Source organism: Ascidiella aspersa, chromosome 7 (assembly GCF_963924565.1).
Source record: "Ascidiella aspersa chromosome 7, kaAscAspe10.2, whole genome shotgun sequence".
NCBI classification, from domain to species: domain Eukaryota; kingdom Metazoa; phylum Chordata; class Ascidiacea; order Phlebobranchia; family Ascidiidae; genus Ascidiella; species Ascidiella aspersa.
Window position 1 is genome coordinate 13,074,143 of NC_139453.1, and position 20,197 is coordinate 13,094,339.

The 20,197-nt window shown below is 36.3% G+C and overlaps 1 protein-coding gene across 1 annotated transcript; it reads left to right on the forward strand.

Moving 5' to 3' along the window:
- Window positions 1-162: 162 nt before the first annotated feature.
- On the forward strand, window positions 163-20,197 carry LOC146137907 (ribosome biogenesis protein BMS1 homolog). The gene is made up of 24 exons (XM_083394183.1): window positions 163-240; window positions 429-610; window positions 1,166-1,334; window positions 1,630-1,731; window positions 1,819-2,007; window positions 2,475-2,617; window positions 2,882-3,003; window positions 3,214-3,298; window positions 3,634-3,757; window positions 3,968-4,104; window positions 4,786-4,970; window positions 5,946-6,040; window positions 6,622-6,794; window positions 7,181-7,334; window positions 8,242-8,343; window positions 8,933-9,049; window positions 11,663-11,778; window positions 12,388-12,556; window positions 13,693-13,848; window positions 14,450-14,614; window positions 15,997-16,203; window positions 16,865-16,999; window positions 17,913-18,080; window positions 19,758-20,197. Exons 2-24 carry the CDS (start codon window positions 447-449, stop codon window positions 19,965-19,967), a joined length of 3,387 nt encoding a protein of 1,128 aa, XP_083250309.1. The 5' UTR covers window positions 163-240; window positions 429-446; the 3' UTR covers window positions 19,968-20,197.

Consider the following 20,197-nt stretch of genomic DNA (forward strand, 5'->3'; position numbering starts at 1 on the left):
TACAAATAGAAAAAAATATATTTAAAAAACACATAAAACCTTTGAAGTATGTGTTAAAAAAAATGTTAACAAAAACGCACGTGCGTATCTGTGTTCACTCAACCGTATCTTATAGAATGGTCATTTCATACTGTTACTGTTCATACAACAGCACTTATCTTACTGCATTATCTTGTTTCATTTCAAAGCACATGCTAGAGCAAACATTTTGAATAGATAATCCTTGGATTAATTACTATTGTAAGGTTTTCTAAATAACTTAACCTAGGATACTATGACGTAAATATAAACGTTTTACCTTTAACTGCTATAAATGCTCTTCTGTCACTGATTATTCTGTCTGTCACTGATTATTCTGTGAATGTGACGAATGTCAGGTTAAAAAGTTTGGCCTGCGCAGGTGTAATGTTATGTTTTTCCATTTTCAGATTAAACTTACCATTATTATGGAAGATGTGCCGTCAAAGTCGCATAGAATGCGTCATTCTGGAAGAAAAGCAGAAAAGAAGAAAAATAAACCTGGTGTTCTAGATCCAACATCAGCAAAGCAAAGGAACCCAAAAGCATTTGCAATTCAAAGCACTAACAAACTTAACAGAGCATTTCGCCAGTGAGTAAAACTTGCAATTCTGTTATCCATTATTAGTTCAGTACATTTCATACCAGTAATTGGTATCAAGTAGACGCACTCCTGATTGGCGAATTTGGCTTGTTACACTCTCAGCCCAATTTATCCCAGTTTAAGGGAGTATATGTCTAAATTTTAAGGTGTTTTCTACCACAGTTCACATTTTTTTTAAATGCACACAAGTTGCTCCAACATGTTTTTGTGTCTGAACACCTTTAACAGATTGTAGGCTGGGCCGTTTAAGCTCGTTACATGGAATATTGCTGTGAAAAGCACTTCGTGTCCAAAAGTCGCCCGGAACTGTTTGCGGTTCTTGCTTTATTTGCTACCACTCAATTTAAATAAATAATTCTAGGTCAGCTGCACAATTTTTAGCAGTAAGCCATTATTACAGCCTGTGAAAGTTTAGCACTTTACTTTATTATAGCTGCTTCAATTTTCACTGTAACTTTATTACAGTTGCACAAATTTTATATCTAACTTTATTAAAGGCAGGGAATTTAAAGCTGCCAAAACGTCTTTCCTTTACCCTTCTAGTGCTCAAGATTTAAAATCAAAGAAGCACCACATTCCAGTTGTAAATCGAACACCTGATGAACCACCTCCAGTTGTCGTTGCAATTGTTGGTCCACCAAAAGTGGGGAAAACAACTTTAATGAGGTGTATTATCAAGCATTACACAAGACAACGCTTATCAAACATCCAGGTAAGATGCTTCTGATTATACCTTACTAGTTTGGGAATTTCAGATATTGCAATTTTTAATAACGAGATTGTTTAAAAGTGCTTAAAAAATTGGTTTCCATGATCAAGTTTGATTCAGTTGGTTTTTCCTTTAATTTGAAAAAAAAATTAACAGTCTACAAAGATGAAAACAAAACTGTAAAACGAAAAACAAAAAAATAAAAAACAACAGTCTACAAAGCCAAAAGCCCACCTATATATATGTAAGTTTCTATTATGATTATGTTCACCATTGTATATATATGTCGTTATTTCAGGGACCTGTCACACTGGTATCAGGCAAGAAACGACGACTAACTATCGTTGAATGCAACAATGACTTAACTTCAATGATAGATATTGCTAAAATTGCTGACTTGGTAAGTTTTGCTAAGGGTTACACTGTTAGATATATAAAATATTAATGAGTAAGTATCTTGGGTGTTATATTTAAATTTTCTACCTAGGTTCTTTTGTTGATTGATGGAAGTTTTGGATTTGAAATGGAAACCTTTGAATTCCTCAACATCTGTCAGGTGCACGGCTTTCCAAAGGTGATGGGAGTGTTGACACACCTTGACAGTTTCAAACAAGCCAAGCCACTCAAGAAAGCCAAGAAAAGCTTAAAAAATAGGTTTTGGACTGAGTTATACCAGGTAAAAGTTACAAAATGCATAAAATAACACACATTTGCCCTGGATTTAAGTTATATATCTTGTTAACCTAGTTGTATGCCAATTTGTGTGTGTAAACATATTTGATATATTAATTCCATTGATCATCCATTCTAGTGTCATGCTTTTTGGTTAAATTTGCCATAAATTTTTTTAATACAAACTTTTGTTGAGTATGTTAGTTACAGCATACAAATTTGGCATAAACCACAGTCTTTATTTTTTGATAGATTTTAGTGTATAATTATGTTGTTTAGGTTATTGCAACGTGTACTTCTATATTTTTAATAAGAACGCAAAAAACACACAGCAATAAAATAGTTACAGTGAATTAATTGCCATAGATAATGGAAATAAAAGCCTTACTTTCCATGTATTTGCATTGAACAGCTGATTTATGTCCAGTGTTTTACCTGCACTATTATGTTTTATTTTGATTGCATTTTTAGGGGGCAAAGTTGTTTTACCTAAATGGTATGAAGTTTGGTGAGTATCAAAAGACAGAGGTCAGGAACCTGTGTCGCTTTATCAGTGTCATGAAGTTCAGACCTCTTATTTGGAGAACAACTCACCCTTACATTTTTGCTGACAGGTATTTTTTTGTAGATTTAAATAATTCAAGTTTACTGTTGTTGTATTTTTAGAAGCATTGATGCTATTTTTACTATACAACTTATTTTTGCAAAAGATGCACTTTTCTTTTCTCAAGATAAAGTATTAAGGTTAAAGTTTGAATTCGCTAAGTTTAATGTTTGTAAACACCCATTCAAAATGATGCAAAAGCTTGCAAAATTGGTGACTACCCCTTGACCTCTGTTAACTTACAATCCCTTAACAATTCACAACTTTCTTGCAGAATGGAAGACATAACAGATCCTGAGAAGCTTCGCACTGATCCACAAACTAAAAGAAATATTTCTTTGTATGGTTATGTCCGGGGTACTCATCTCAAAAGTAACACCTCTGTTCATATTGCAGGTGTTTTTATCTCTTATATTACGAAGTTTGATAATACAGGATTAATTTTGAACAATACTTAGTAATACTTTACCAGTTCTGTCGGTGTATTTATGTAGATTTTTTATAATAAAAAAAGATTGAACAAGCCATTACTTTTCCATGCTCTATTTTTCATGTCTGCTTAGCAGTTGCTGCGTTATAAAACAAATATATATTCATGTATTTTAGGTTTGGGTGATTACAAGTTAAGCGATGTTACACTTGTTTCTGATCCTTGTCCACTCCCTGAGTCCGTTGACAAAAAGCGAAGAAGGTGGCAATTTGTGTTTAGTTCTTTTTTTCGTTTTTTTTTTTTTTTTTTTTTTATATTTTATGTATTATACCTCAAACTGGAGGTGTGTTAAACTTTTGTGTTGCAGTAGCTAGTGGAATATTTCTATATAATGAAAACTGTATTATTCCATGTATACCTTTGTATTACATATTTTAAAACTACATGAAGGCAAGAATGCATTAATTCTAAACTTATCAATAACCAAAACCACAACTGAACTTTTGTTGAATTTCTGCTTAATAGGGATTTTCCCACCCAATAAAGTAGCATTATCTTTGTGACGTTAACTAAATTTAATTTTTCTCTGTGCCTAGATCTCTTAACGTTCAGGAGCGTGTGATGTATGCCCCAATGTCAGGTGTGGGTGGAATCGTCTATGATAAAGATGCAGTTTATATTGATGTGGAAGGACCTGCAGTATCACAAGAAGATTCGGAGGTATTTGTGTTTTTCTTTATGCTGGCTAAGAGGTTTGGAAAACGGGTAAGAGCAGGGTTGGCAATGTTTCAAAATTTGTACCTGCGAAAACCCTGATTAAGAAATTTATTAAATACTTTCTATACTAGTTAGGTTGTTTAATGTATAAAAATGCTCCTCAATTTTTTATTGGATTAAAAAAAATCAATTAGAAGTTTTTTTTATCTTAAGGAGGTGGAAAAATCAACTACAGACCCTATGATGGTGTCCCTAGTTGAATCAACAAAGACTATCGATTCCAAAATGGCTGAATCCGGTGTGACGTTGTTAAAAGGTCATCAAGCTCTCACAAATGAGGATGCAGAACGGTAATCTTCTCAACATTGTTTCAGTTTTATAAATAATTGTTTAAAAGTCACTGAAAGGCCAGACTGTAATATTACAGACAGATTTGTGATCTTTAGAGAATACAATTTTTTTTAAACAACTAGGCCTCCTGTGTATATTGAGTCTGAAGAACATTATTCACCTTCTTCAACCTTGTAATTAGTGCTTCTGAGATTGTTTAAATTTTGTGACAACACGCTGCGAGTTTTGGAAAAATGCACATATGTCTTTGAACTGATTTGTATTTTGAAAAATGGAAAAAGAGCGTTTAAGCTTTGTTTGGAGTCCAAAAGACTACTACATATTTTGTGTGTATTGAACGATTGCAATGTTTACATGATTTACTTGGTTGGCGATAAAATTAGGCATATTTTTAGTGTTTTGCATCAGCAATTTGGTGTACCATAGCCTTTCCTAACTAAAATAAAACCATGATTGGAAATATATTTTACGTTGTTTAAAATCTTATGTAACTAGCCACAGCTACACGAATGTAGTAGGGTAAGTTGAACATATTTTATAGGGTAAGTTGAACATATTTTATCTAAAGGGTAAAAAATACATTATATTAAAGTGTAAAGCATGTCTATATCTACAGTGCTAAAACTTTTATGTATATGTTGTTCCAACTGTTCCTTAATGTATCTAAGATTACATTTCAGTTTCATCCAAGTTGAAATGCCTAAAGAGGAGAAAATTGTAACTGGTGGAAGAAGCCGGAGGAAAGCAGTTTTCGATGATGAGGAGGAGCAGATGGAAGATGATGATAGTGAAGAGGATAGTGGACTTGAGGATGAGAGTGATGAAGATTCAGAAAACGAAGATGCGGACCTTGACGTGGAAGGGGGTAAGGATATTGCAAATCAAAATAAAAACCTAACGTGGTATTGTTAATTTTTATGAAGCAAGTCTGCATCATTTAGTCTGACGAGAAAAAAATGAGTATGAAAATGAATACAAACGTACAATAAAATAAATAATGAACTTGGTAAAAGGTTAGCGAAATACATCAACCTTAACGTTCTAGTTCATTTTTTGTTAAGTATTAGAAGCAATCAGGAAGTAATGTTGCCAACTCGTGGACTCCATTTAAAGGCTTTATTAAAATGCAGTCGTAATTTTCAAACCAGAATTAAAAATTCCAAAAAGTGCATTGGTTTAAAATTCACGCAGAAGGATACCTGATACCAATTTTTTTTTATATACCTGGGAAATGTTCAAAACTTGAATTGATTGAAAATAAAATTCAAACAACGTTTTAGTTGGGTTCTTAAACTTTTTTACCGCGGATCCCTAAAATTTTCTTTCATCTCGCGTGGACCACTGTAGGCAAAAAAAAATGACGTCACAAATTGACGTTACAATACAAATAGACTTAATAAATTTACTGATTTTGGTCCAAAATTGTGAAAGTGAAATGTAGTCTAAATACATTCAGTGCAAAACTGTTTTATTTTTAATTAAATTGATTTCTTTTATAAATTGATTACTTCTTAAATAAACACTAATATTTCAATTAGACCTTCATGGACCCCCAAAAACTAGTTCACGGACCCCCAAGGGTCCATGGAGCCCAGTTTAAGAACCCCTGGTTTATACCAATATTGAAAATTAAGCTTTTATTTTACATATTACGTTGGCGTGATGCTAAACCCATTTTTTGATGAACATATGGATAAGTTGTTTGTTGTACAAAAGAATTATATTATATTTTCGACTTAAAATATCGGCCTATACGTTTACCGGTATTATCGGCCAACTGATACATCGACCTGTCTCTAGTTAATAAGGGAATTTTTCATTAAGATAACTTTATATACAGGAAATTCCTATGTTGAGAACGAAACGACCCCTGTCGTCTCTTCACTCAACTGGAAAGTAAACCTAAAGAAGAAGGCCGAACAGGCGTTTTACGACGTATGATGTTTTTTACTATTCTTGAGTGTTGTTATAGCGATTTTCCCAGAACAATAGCATAAACATAAACGACTAGTTTTACAATAATATTGTGACGTCTGCTTTGTTCATCAACGCAACTACCATACGCGCCAAACTGCTCTACACATTAAGCCCTTAAGCACACCCGAAATATCTCATAACACGTGTTTTATTTCTGCATACTTGTCAGTTGCATCACCTTACGTTTTCATGATAGTTTGCTGCGTTTTATTTTCGAAACACAATGTGTTAATGCTAAACTTGTATGCCAAATATAGTTTCTTGATAATAAATTGCTAAGCCAAAAAGGTCGAGTAAATCGACAGCATCTTGATTAAGAGTTTCGATACGAGCTTGTGTCACCTTTAGTTAATGTGAAGATGCACAAGTTAACTGAAGATAATACAAGCTGCTATCGAAACGTCTTAACAAAATGATGTCGATCTGCTCGACCTTTTTGGCTTTACAATACATTAATTGTTATCAAGCTACATTACAGATCCGTGCATAGTGTAACCAAAATTAGTTTCGCTTTCCGAGAATTGGTTTGTCTTTCGTAGCGGCAAAACTCTTCGGCCAACCTCCGCCGGATGGTTTACGGACTCGCCTCGGAAGAGCCAAGCGCGAGAATCACGGAGGAAGAGACGCGGGAAAACGAATCAGACGACGAGTACCAGGATCTTGCCGGCGGACTCTTTAAAGTCTCAAAGCAAGAGCAAGAGATCGAAACCAGGTGCTGAAATCGTCTAACGAGGCTTATGAGGCTTTTTCTATAGGTCAAAAACGTATCTGCCTACCTTCCTCGTGAAACTGTCATTTCCTTAAAACAATTCAATGCAATTTAACTTTTTTTTGTTAGTATTTTGTTAGTAGTATTTCTGAAAAGATACATGCGAATCGTAAATATAGTACGAGACGTATGAATCCGTACATCAAAGTTCCAATAGATCTAAATTCCTATGTAATTTAAATTAACTGTTGATTCAACTTTATTTAATTTGATAATTTCTTGCTTGTTATTCAGTTTATTTTCTGACGTTCCCGAACAGGGACTATAATATATCGTGTTTATTAATTTACATAGCCAACCGTTCATTGTTGCTTACCTTTTTGCTACAGTCACAAGTTGAACGCTCGCGATTGCTCACGTGACGTCAGCGCCACCGTCCGCGATTGGACGGCAGAAGATGACGTAAGCAGGGAGAGCGTGATGTCACGCTTCGTGACGGGAAAGTGGGGCGAGGACGAGGACGCCCAGGCTCTGCTGGATCAGGTCGGAAAATACTTTTTTACCGGTCTATTTTTTTTTGATCTACCGTTAAATGTGATTGCATCATTGTTGTGAACAAGTTATTTTAAAATGACTTAAGTCCCAGTCAAGTTTTTCGTAAAATCACTTAAGTCCAAGGCAAGTCTTTTCGAATAAAGAACAAGTCCCAGACCAAGTTATCGGTTGCTCAAGTCATACTTAGAGCAAGTCAACTTTAATTCAAGTTCTTGTCATAAAAATAAACTTTATTAAACCATAATTAAATCTAAAAACTCTTCCGTTTATAAGCAATAACTCAAGTAATAAATGAGACGCAAGCAACATATAGCAAGCAAATTGTTTTACGTGCAAAAATAAAATAAATAAGCCTAATTTATAAAAAAAAAAATTGCTTGATCGGGCGTAAACATTAATTTTAACCTAAGTTATTGTCCAAAAGACAGTTTGCCCAAAAGAATTAAGTCAAGTCAGTGACTTAAGTCAATAAGTCCTGACAACACTGGTTTGCGCAAAAGATCGCGGAGTTCCTAGTTTGTATTTCATAGAGTTTTTGTTTGATAATTATTAAACCATTTAAACTTAAATGGCTTCAAAAACCCGTTCAAATCGAATGCTTTTTAGGTCATTGACTCACCTTTCTTCCTTTTTTCATTGATATTTAATGCTTTCTTTGGTCGCTTAATGCCAAAAAGCCACACCAGCTGTCCAATGATAATCGAAATCCTTTTTAGGTCATTGACCGGTCTTATTTCCTTTTTTCATTGGTATTAAATGCTTTCCTTGGCCGCTTGATGACAAAAAACAACACCAGCTTTCCAACGATTTACCAAGCTTCTAAATTCGAAATCACGGCAGATTCTCGTTTAGTTCTAAATATACACTTTAAATCCTATCCTCGGTTTTCGTGTAGGACGAGGAACTGTACGGCGACTTTGAAGACCTCGAGACAGGCGAAAGCCACAAAACTGAAAAGGAAGAGGAGGCAGAGGTGCGACCTGAGAACAAACGAGAGGTAACATCTTACTGTTTCCCAACTTCTCCGTTGTCTAGAGATGTCCGATAATATCGGATCAGATACGATACGCGATGCCAACTGGTAGTATCGGTAAACGGTACTTGTCCGATAAGGCTGGTATCGATACTGATCCTATACCAAATTATTTGAGCATTTCCACCGTGCTTTGCGTTCTAACCAATTGTTTTCCACTTTGGAAAGATATTTTTTCTAGAAAATTTTATATTAATAATGTTTGTTTTTTATAGCTAAAGTAATTTTTGGTGGAGCAAAATGGAAAACATTACGTTTTACGTTACAATTTTAGTAATTTTGGTTATTTTACTAAAATGATGAACCCATTTGGTATATTGTCAGATTTTGTTCCACAAAATATCGGTTATCGGTACAGGAATGAAATGCGTTGTATCGGATATTCTTATCGTTGTGTAATTTCAACTGTTTTTATTAGTTGAGCTTAATTAGATGAACTTACACGGAAAAACATCGTAGTTCTTTTTGTTTCAAAAAGTACGTTCTTGACTAGTGGTCCACAAAGGGTCTGCAAAAAAATGAAGAAATGTTTACTCTTTACTATTATTTAAAGTCGAAGAAGGAACGCGAGGAGCGTATGCGGGAAAAGAGGATGGAGCGCAAGAGGAAGATGAAAGAGGCTTTCGATCGCGACTATGACGTAGAGAAGTCGTCGGGAAAGGTCGCGAAGGTAAACAAATTAACCAATACCCAGGGGGTCGAACCGGTACCGAGCCGGAACTTTATAAACCGGTTTTGGGCCAATTTTTTACGAATTGTAACCGAACCTCTGAACCGTTTACCGTTTTTTGTAAGATTTTAAGGAGCCGAACCGGAACTGAACCAAATACTTTGAAAGAACATAAACCTTAACCGAACCCGAATCTGTCCACAATAGCGGTTCACTCCGGCATGACGTCACAACTTGTATTTTACAAAGTCTAGCTATACCAATATTGATTAAAACAACGTTGATATTTATATTTTCAGATCTTTCAATACGAGTTGCTGTTTTAATACGTCACGTAACTTAGATTAAATGAATTACAATTCATTATTTTCTACATTTATTGACCCACATTTTTAGATTTAACACAATTTATATTGTATCCGAACCGGAACCGTTTGAACCGGTTGTAATAACGATGATCCAACCGGAACTTAACCGGATTATGAAAAAAATCCATGAACCCGAACAAAACCTGAACCGAAAAAGTCAAACGTTGCGACTCCCTGCAAATACCAACGGCATGTTATACCATTGAGTGAGCTAAGTTCGCGTCCCAATTCAGGTTGCCAAAAAACACTATCACAAAATCTATAGGTTCAGCTTTTTTTAACAATTTATTGATATTTGCATTTAATCAAACATCTAAAAAAATACAGCCCATGGTAATCAAGCCTTTACCAAATCGTTCATACGCATTTCATCTAGAACTGAGCTAATGTTATTGGATGTTCTCTATGCGGCCGTTAGTCTCCTTCTAAATTAATGTTTATACAAACTAAAGTTTTTATACCAAATATTTGCAAAACTTTTCGCGATTTGCGATAACAACTGACTTCAGTTGTATTGTCGCACGAGATCACTCTGTACACTTTTTTTTAGAATAAATTATTTTCGGACGTGATAAACACAGCATTAGCCCTAAAGATCCGTGTCTCAGTTTGGCTTATTTGGGCCTTGTATTATGTAACAATATGTATGTAACGCTTCACGTTGCGAACTTAACGGGGATATTACTGTATTTTTACATATTTTTTTACATTTAATTTTGTATTATTCATGAAAATTCGTAAATACTCTGTTTAATTTCCAATTTTACCACACCTGCCGCTCTCGTTGATCGATTCATTAGGCTAAACTTAGATATATAAAACTTATATGATAAACTTAGATAGAGTGAATTTTATGTCTATAATTATTGTTCAAACATTTATAGAGGTTACATCGATTCACCATGTTTCTATTGTTATTTAGACCAGTTTTTATTGATATATTTTAATTGTACTGCTTTTTAAATCAAACCAGCAGGTAGCTTTTGAGCAAGGTTTTAACCAAGGCTTTTGTTTTTTTTAGTTTAAAGGCCCGTTTACACTACAGCTGCACTGAGCTGCACTGGGCGTGAAATTGTTTTCACTTCAGCTGCAGTGAGCTGCGCTGGGCGTAAAAATCGCTCCAAACGTAATGTGTTTCTATAGCGGCACTGGGCTTGAGTTTAGCAAATCGTGAAAATCTCTCCAAAGCGTATTTTTAAGCTAGCTGCAGCTGCTGCAAGGGGCTTGAGTTTAGCAAAGCTTGAAACGCTCGCCACAATAGAATTTAAATGCAAATTACGCTTTGCTCAGCTCAGTGCAGCTGTAGTGTAAACGGGCCTAGAGCCTCATTAGTTTCCCAAGGTTTCGCCACGCTTCTACGTTTTACAAGAGATAAGCAATACGCTTTTATTTGTCTGCGTTTCTGCAAGCCTTTCTTAAAGTGAGGTTAACGTATGCCCTACGCCCTAGTACGTCGTAGGGCTACTCACGGTAGGTACAAATATCCTTTTAATTTCAACACACTTTTTAGGTAATTCTAGAGCAGGGGTGTCCAACAAGCTAATAAAAAATGGCACGCAAGCCCTCCCCAAAAAATACTTAAATTGTTATTTAGCCAATTGCCAAAAAAGCTCAATTTGTTATTCAGCAAATTGTCAGAAAATACTAAGTTTGTTATACAGCCTATTTGTTTGTTCACAATATACCATTGTTTGTTCACAATATAAAACAATCGCGGCAATCACGACAACCAACAACTACTTTTGATATAGTAACATTATACTGTGTGGAGGCTAACATTCACATAATATTATATAGCTTGGTGTGAACAAACAAAAGTCAGCTCAACGAGAGACACTTTGATGTAGTGATGCGCATTTTTACTAGACAGTTTTTTTTTTCAAGTTTAAATAAACGTTCTTATTTTTGGTAAAATAAGCGCTTTTATGATTAAAAGGAACTGTTTCGGTTACGAAACTTTGGCACGGGAAGAAGTTATAAGATAAAAATTGGCACGCCGGCATGTTTGAGTTGGACACCCCTGTTCTAGAGAGACAAGGGGATCAATAAAAAAATATCTGGTGGGTCAACTTATGACCTTCAGGTTAGAGGTTTGCCTTTCGTGACCTGTAGTATATCAGAACGGTGAAGAACACGCCAATTTAAAATACGTTTTATCCCTTTAGTAACCCAGCCTTTATGATTAACCTTTTTGAGCAGTTAAAAACCTGAGCAATGTTAAGCGCTTCTATGTCTGTTTTTTCAGGGGGAGGACCCGCTTTTCGACGAGGTCAAGCGAGACCTGGACGAACAAGCAAAGATGAACCGGGAGGAGTTCCAGGACATGGATGACGTCACTCGGATACACTATGAGGGCTTCAGGTGAGCCACTTGTTCCGTGGTTCTCAACCGGGGTGCCGCGGCACCCTGGGGTGCCATTTCTAGTGCTCAAGGTTGCCCAGGGATATTTGAAAATCTTTAAGAATCTGATTTTTGCTCAGATTTTTTGCTCTTTTTTCTGTTAAAACGTTTGGGTAAGAGTGACATTTGGGTAAGAGTAGAGTGGAACAAATCGAATTATAACTTCGTACGTTGTGTAGAGTGAGTTGTTCCAGTTTCGTTTATGGTTTGTTATTGTAGTGAATTACCAACGGAAAAATCTTGTAGGGGTTCCCAATCAATTTATTATTTCTGATGAGGGTCGCTAGCCATAAAAGGCTGAGAAACATTGCACTAGTACAACATCTGTAGTTGTTTATAACCACAAAAATTCCCGTGTATCTCGGCTGCTCCTTTCTGGTCAAACTGTCACCTGATTGCTAATGAATTTGTTTCTATTAGCGCAAAATATATCTTGCGTTAATTTAAAAATATCCTCATGTAAATTAGCATATTGATTATATTGAGTGTTTGTGGGTGAACTTAAAACACTAATGTTCATTGTGTGGGATGTTTTCAGTATCACAACAAACACTTTCGTTTGTTTTCCAGACCCGGACTCTATGTTCGTCTCGAGCTCCGTGGTCTGCCCCACGAGTTCGTGACCCACTTTTCACCCCACTCACCCCTAGTTGTGGGTGGCTTGCTGGCTGCTGAAGGCAACATGGGTTACTTGAAAACCAGGATCAAGCGACACAGATGGTATAAACGAATCTTAAAGGTACGTTCGTCGTTTTCACCGGACACATGTACTTTTGCAATTTTCGTACTGTAGATTCATATTGAATTTCATGAAACTCAGTTTTTTCAACGTGGCTTTTTTTACATGACTACAGAATGTGTTCCCTTTAATTGCGCAGCCACACCAGACAAATTGCACAATCTTCACTTAAAAAAATCTTCACTTTTTTTGCAGCTACAGTTTGAGCATTTTGCATTCGCTTTTTTTTTCGTTGATGTTTGTTGCTAATTTCAAGTCAACATCAACACCGCATTGACGATTTTGACGTAATACATGTTTTGCTGTAAATTACTTTGTCTAATCCGTTTTCATCATCCATACTTTGTATGTTTTTTTATATCACGTAGAATTAAATGTCTGCGCAGAAAACCAAGCTGAAAGTAGAAAAAATCGTTTAGAAGTGTGCTGAACACACCAGTGGAGTGTTTGACAATAACTTGGGATCGTGAAACCGAAATGCATTTGGGGGACGTTTCTGTGCAGATAAAGCTGTGGGGCCAATGGCCTTCAAAAAGTCATCCTGACAAATGCAAATGAGCGAATAGTTCGCGATTCTTGATTGTGTGCTAAAGGCATCAGATATCCTATCTTGCTAAATTGCTCGTTTCGTGGCTCGAACGTAACGTTTGGATAATTCGATGTGTCATCTCAGCCTTTCCAAAACTATTTACACCACATTGTTTGAAACCTTAGTAAATTGGAGATAATTAGAAATTTATTGAGTTATGTTTGATGTCTCCTATTTCTGTCAACAAACTGAAGTGTGTGTTTTTGTTGTAGACCAAAATCCTCTGATAAACCTTAGTAAATTGGAGATAATTTGAAATTTATTGAGTTATGTTTGATGTCTCCTATTTCTGTCAACAAACTGAAGTGTGTGTTTTTGTTGTAGACCAAAATCCTCTGATAAACCTTAGTAAATTGGAGATAATTTGAAATTTATTGAGTTATGTTTGATGTCTCCTATTTCTGTCAACAAACTGAAATGTATTTTTTGCTGCACACCAGAAATCCCCTGATAAACCTAAGTAAATTGGAGATAATAAAAAATTTATTAAATTATATTTGATGTCTCCTATTTCTGTCAATAAACTGAAATGTATTTTCTGTTGCAGACCAAAGATCCCCTGATAGTGTCCATTGGCTGGCGCCGCTACCAGACCCTTCCTATGTATTTCATGGAGGACCACAACATGCGCCAGAGGATGCTCAAGTACACCCCGGAAAATATGCACTGCTGGGCTCACTTTTGGGGGCCGATCACCCCCCAGGTGGGGGCAAAGATTTTATCTTCTTACTATTAGGCTACATACCGAATTTAGTGTTTTAGTAAGCTAACATAATTTAGGAATAACCTAAGAATACATAGCTATATATTTAATCGCCCACCTTTTGGGGGGTTCGACTGGAAAAAAATAAATTGGGTCAATTTATATTGGCAGGGCATATTGAAAAACTTGGTTAGCTTTTCGCGATCCTTCATTTGCCAATTTTCTCTCTTTAGCCAAAACTTTTATATCAGTTTGAAATAAACCAATTATTCTGTTTGTAAAGCTCTTCGATGCTTTGGACCTTTGACTGACATTTAAAACAAAGTCACCTTTTGTTCAAATCTTTCGTAAATAACTTGTAAGGGGCGGATTTCAATCAGAACACTAAGAAGAACATACAATCTCTATTAAATTGTTTAGCATTTCAGGCCTTATATTCCTGTTTATTTAAGGGCAGCAAGTCATCATTTACCCCTAATTTAGGGCCAAAACATTTATCCAACTACAATACCCCATACTATTTATCCAACTACAATACCTATTTATTACCTACATAAAGCGAATAAGCAAATAACATTGCACGCACACTTGCATCAACCAGGGCACAGGCTTTCTCGGTGTGCAGTCTATAGCGGGCAGCAACCCGGCGTTCCGCATCGCCGCCACCGGCACCATTCTCGAGTCGGATTGCAGCACTCAGCTCGTCAAGAAACTCAAGTTGGTCGGGCACCCGTACAAGATCTACAAGAGCACCTGTTTCGTCAAGGTGGGAAACCTGCTTCGTTCTATAGTACGGTTGTTCAAAAAAACACCTTTTTCTCGAATTTCAATTGGCAATTGTCGGGTTGTGCCAAAAACCCCACAAACCAAATCTGAACACGTTTGGTTCTGTATTTTGACCGTGCTACGTCAATTTGAAAATTCCGATTTCGGTTAAAATTAAAAAAGAAAATTATTCTTCGCCTAAATGTTTTTTTCTGGTTTTTTTAATGTTTTACAATGAAATAGCTATAAATAAACCTGCTTTACAGTTTAAAAGTGATTTCTCGTGGTATAAACGTCACATTTCTACAACATTTGTTGGGTTGTTTTATACGAAAAACAGCTTTTTTTTCTTTTTTTTTTTTAGCATGTTTTCATTAACTGAAATTCAAGAAAAACTGTTTTTTGAACAACCCTATTGTATAGTCTACGATAAAACTCAAAATTTAAAAAGTAAAACCAGCATCAGGCAGTTTTTGAAGTAATATATATTTCGCTTATACTGGCATCGTCAGTTCCTATAAGTGTCTGATCCTGAAATGTCTGATCCAGGTTTTACTTGTGTTTTTAAACTTTTTGTTTATATACTCGTCAGCGGAACAGTGATCGACAAGCAGAAACCTGCTGCCAATGGTTTTGGATTCCATAAAGATGCGCCTTTATATCGTTGTGGTCTTTACGGGTTTTGCCAAAAAAAAAAAACGCTGAAAACATTTATCGCGTAACAATCTTAACGGGAATACCGAAAATTAAAGACTAAATATAAAGGATACAGATCCCTTACGAAAAGTGAAACATTTTATTTAAATAAGCAAAAAAAATGTAAGAATATCAAAGCTCATATAATAGTATAGGTAACACCAAGTATATTTAGTTATATTTGTAACGTTTAAAATGTTACCTATTCTATATGGGATTAGATAGTGCTACTAACTCAAGCCAAAACATTCAAATATTATGCTACAAAGCAAACAAAAATGATTCTTGATATTAAGGTTTTTTTAATACCTGTTGGTAAATAGCTTAAGGCAGAAAAAGGACGATAAAAAAGGACTAGAATTGGATTTATAACGCTAAACTACACGGAACTATTACTGCGATCTGCAGAAATGGCAAAGACATAATTAAACACTAACAGCCGTCGCTCTATTAGGATACTAGTGAGGCTTTAAGTAGAGCGAGACACATAAAAACATAGCACGAAATCAGCGAATTCACATTCCCCAAAACTCCTCGAAATATACCAGTTTGTTTAATTAATATTTCTTCGAACAAAACAAAAGCTTAAACGCAAATCTTAGTTGTAAATTGTCATCCTACCGCGTGTACAACAAAAGTATAACCACATTTTTATACACACGTCCAACCCTCCCCTCTGTCATCCAGGATATGTTCAACAGTCCACTGGAAGTGGCCAAATTTGAGGGCGCCGCCATTCGCACAGTGAGCGGGATCCGGGGCCAGGTCAAGAAAGCCGTCACCGGCACCAACAGCGAGGGCAACCACGGGCCGCCCGGCGCCTTCCGCGCCATGTTTGAGGACAAAGTGCGAATGAGTGACGTCATCTTCTGCCGCACGTGGTACCCGGTCCCGGTAGGTTGTTTTACGGTGTCTTTTTTCTATTTTTTTTTTTTTTTTCAGATTGGTATTCTACAATACAATTGTTGTTAAGCAATTTCGTGCACAAAAGTCCACCGAAAGGGGTTCGAATCACACGAAGCAAAAAAAATGCGTTTAGTTGGTTTAAATTGGCTAAATATTATTTAAAAGGACACGTAACGCATTAAGAACACTAACGAGATCCGTATTTTGCGATAAATAAGGGGAATAATAGTCTAAATTAACAGAAATGTTAGTTTAACGAGTTTATTCAATCTGCGCAACATGCCAAAATATACATACCGCCTTAGGGATAAATAGATTTTCTAAAAACGGCCAAAACGGATAGAAATTCTCACAAGTTCGTAAAACGGATAGAATTTCTCACAAAATTCGATTTCTTTACGTGGTAAAACTTGGCAAAAATTATAGCTTGAGGTTGAGTGGTCTGGCTTCCTCCCTTTATGTATCTTACACTTCGATTAGCTTATTGGGTTTTTATTGTTTGTTTTTTGTTTGCGCCGCCAAATAATTTGAAGAGCATTGATCTTTTCACAACAACTGCTAGTTCACACGTGTATATTCCTACGTTTTACACATTCATTGTTTTTCGTTAGATATTTCAGTTTCTGCTGAAAATTTACCTTTACTTCAGATTCCTAAGGTTCAGATCGTGGTCAACAACCTGCTACTGAAAGTAAAGGACTCCTGGTGCGGAATGAAGACGGTCGGGCAACTGCGATTCGAAAAGAACATAAAACCGCCAGTGGAAAGCGACTCGCTCTATAAGGTAGGACGTCAAATCAAAATTAGGTTGGTTTGTCAAGCGTCAACTTTGTATATTAAAAGTGTTACAACCTCTTGGTGGTCCCATACCAGCGTTTCTTGAATTTTTTAAGTTTAAGTTTAATATGTTCGGTGGTTTAACAAACCCTTCAAAGCATAAAACATATGGATTGGAAAAGGAGGTGGTTGATTCCTATTATCGCGAATATTTAGTAAGAACATTTTACTGCTTATTTAAATGCAAAAGTGCTCCCTGAAGTTGGATATGTTTAGACATTTGTGTCAAGGCTATACTGACAAACTTTAACGTTCGACTCGAGAAGGACTCCTATTCCCTTAATGACTTTGTCTAGTTCAGCGATGCCGCGGCACCCTGGGGTTCTAATCCTCAAGGGGGCCAAAACATATTTGAAATCTTTCAGAATCTGATTTTTGCTCAACTCTTACAACTTTTTGTGTAAGGTTAGAGTGGTAGAGTTCAACTATAACCTCCTACGTTGTGTAGAGTTGATGTGTGTTGTTCAAGTTCCGTCTATTGTGACATTCTGTTAAATTACCTATACGGAAAATTTCTATAGGGGTTCCGCAATCTATTTTTTATTTCCGAGGGGGTGCCTCAAGCCATAAAAGGCTGAGGAACACTGATCTAGTTTAACGCAAGAGTACTCCCTGATTTTTAAGACATTATGCCTTTATTGTGTCCTTTTTTTGACGACAAGAACCTACTGAAAAGCAATTGAGCTTTGTAATAGACCCCACCGCTTTCTTTCGTAATAACTTGTTTGAAATCTTATAGGCTTCGCTCCATTTAGAAAACAATTTTAAATGTAATAGTTATTTATTAACTCAGATACTGTTCTTTGTGGTTCGTACCTGTAAGTGAAACGGCTTGACCTGGTTCACTATTCTTTTTGTAGCCAATCGTGCGGCCCCAGGGCCGACAGTTCACTGGCTTGACAGTTCCAGGAGCCTTGCAGAAGGCCTTGCCCTTTAAGTCCAAGCCGAAGTTCGAGCGGGCCAAGAAGCTGGGCAAGAAGGATAAGCTGATGAAGAAGGCCGTCGTGCGAGAGCCTAAGGACAGACAGGTATATAGCGTTTAAGGCAAAGTTGGTGTTGATTTATTTAGAGTTTTGAGAGCTGGCAAAGTACAATCTTCTTCAACTTCCAAGGAATGATGAAAAATTTAAAAGTTTTTAAAAGCTGGCTTAGCTTTACAACATTATTTTTTATCACCGAAAAATGGTTGATCATTTTTAACCCTGTACGTTAGCTTATATAATTTGTTAATCTTGTTGGCTATTAGTCATTCACAGTCCCTTTACACGCTTGACAGCAATAGACTAAGTCTGAATGAAATCCTTAATAAATTTGAAATAATTGCCTAACAGCTTTGCTTTTGTAACAAAGAGAAATTATGCACCAAGGAAGTGCAGAATAATATTTAAATGATGTGGACCCTTTTCTTAAAATGTTTCAACTGTAACTATGAAATAATAACTGACCCTTTTCTTTTCAAAAATTCTATATTTTACTCATTTTCTATATTTTCATCTTGGCCAATCTATCCAAATTGCCCAATTAATAGAGAAATTTTTGCAAATTAAACGTTCCCTTATTTGATGTCCAGAAAATCGTTCTGTTATATAAAGAAATATTTTTATTTAAATTACGGAAAAGGTAACGCAGCGTTGCTGTTCAGTGTGTTCACGTTAACGTCAACTACTTGAACCAAAAAGCAGATCTTTCTTGTTGAAGGCCCGTACTTAAGAATTTTAAGGCGTCACAAAACTGTTTGCTTAAATGGCCGCTTACCTAAAAGAGCGATGTTCGCGAGCTGTATAACTGCAAGGTCCGAAGATCGCTTACCGGATATACAGTATTTTGTCCAGTTCATCAAATTGAATATTATTGAAGAAAATAAAACATTTTGTGGAAAATGTACAGTGGTAGTAAGCTTTTGTAAAACTATCGTTTACTTTCGAATTTTATTAAAACTTAGTTGATATTTTTATCTGACAAACATTCATCTTAATAAATATTAACGACCGTCGACCGTATAGTTTAATTGCTTTAAAGAAATGTGCCGCTGGCCAGAAGAAGTAAACCCACAGGCCTAAGTTTGCCGATCGCTTTATCTTGTGGCATCCATTTGTGCAATGGGACTCGAGATAAGAACAACATCAATGTCGGAATAAAACACAGTTTTGAATATGGAAATATTAGGACTAATATCTAATGGTATTAGTACGGTCTAAATCGGAATAATCCGAAATCCGTCGGAATGAGACCTAAATGGTCAGATCAGGCCTAAACAACACTTTAGTTACCCTAAACCCCACCCCGAAGTACGCCATTAACTCCCCTAATAAGTTCAACCGTATAACCCATTTTAAACCATTTAACGCCACCCATTACCCACCAATAACCCTAAACAGGACCAAAATTCTGGTGCCAAAACGGCGCCGGTTAAACTTGGGCGTCCAAACGTCGTCACTAAAACGGCCGATGTCAGACCGACTGCCCCCGATCGACCCATACCCTCTACCTATGGTTTCAGGTGTTATTTTGACCATTTAGGCCTTATCCGAATCAGTTTAGGGCGTATTCCGGCAGATTCAGGTTTTATTCAGACGATTTCGATCTTCTTTTTTTAATTCTATGGTTTTATAGATTTTTCTGCTTTAGGTAGTGTTGCTTTTTAGGTTAGGTCTTGATTGTGTGTTTCTGTGTAATGTGTGCATTGAACACTCGTTTGTTTGCAGATCGCGGCGCTGATGAGCGCTCTTCACACGATCCACCGCGACCGGCGCATCCGGACCGTGGAAGAGAAAAAGAAAAAGGTCCAGGAGCATCGCCGCAAGATGGATAAGCTCGAGATCGAACAGCGCTTCCGGAACAAGGAGAGCAAGAAGAAGATCTACAAGGCGCTCGCCAAGAGCGATAAGGGATCCTCTTCCAAGCGGAAACACTGAACGAAAGGATAACGATTACGCATTACTAGACTGCGATCTTGTTGGCAGTAAACAACGGCCATCCAAGCCAAAAACATTTCTTATATTCAGTAAAGTTTTCAATTGAAAATAAGATTTAAATCGTTAAACCTACAGATTTATAATACTTTGAATGTATACTTTTGGCATAACATTTTTATTGTGTCAAGGATTTCACTTAATTCTTATCGCTATGATAATGCTGTAGTTGA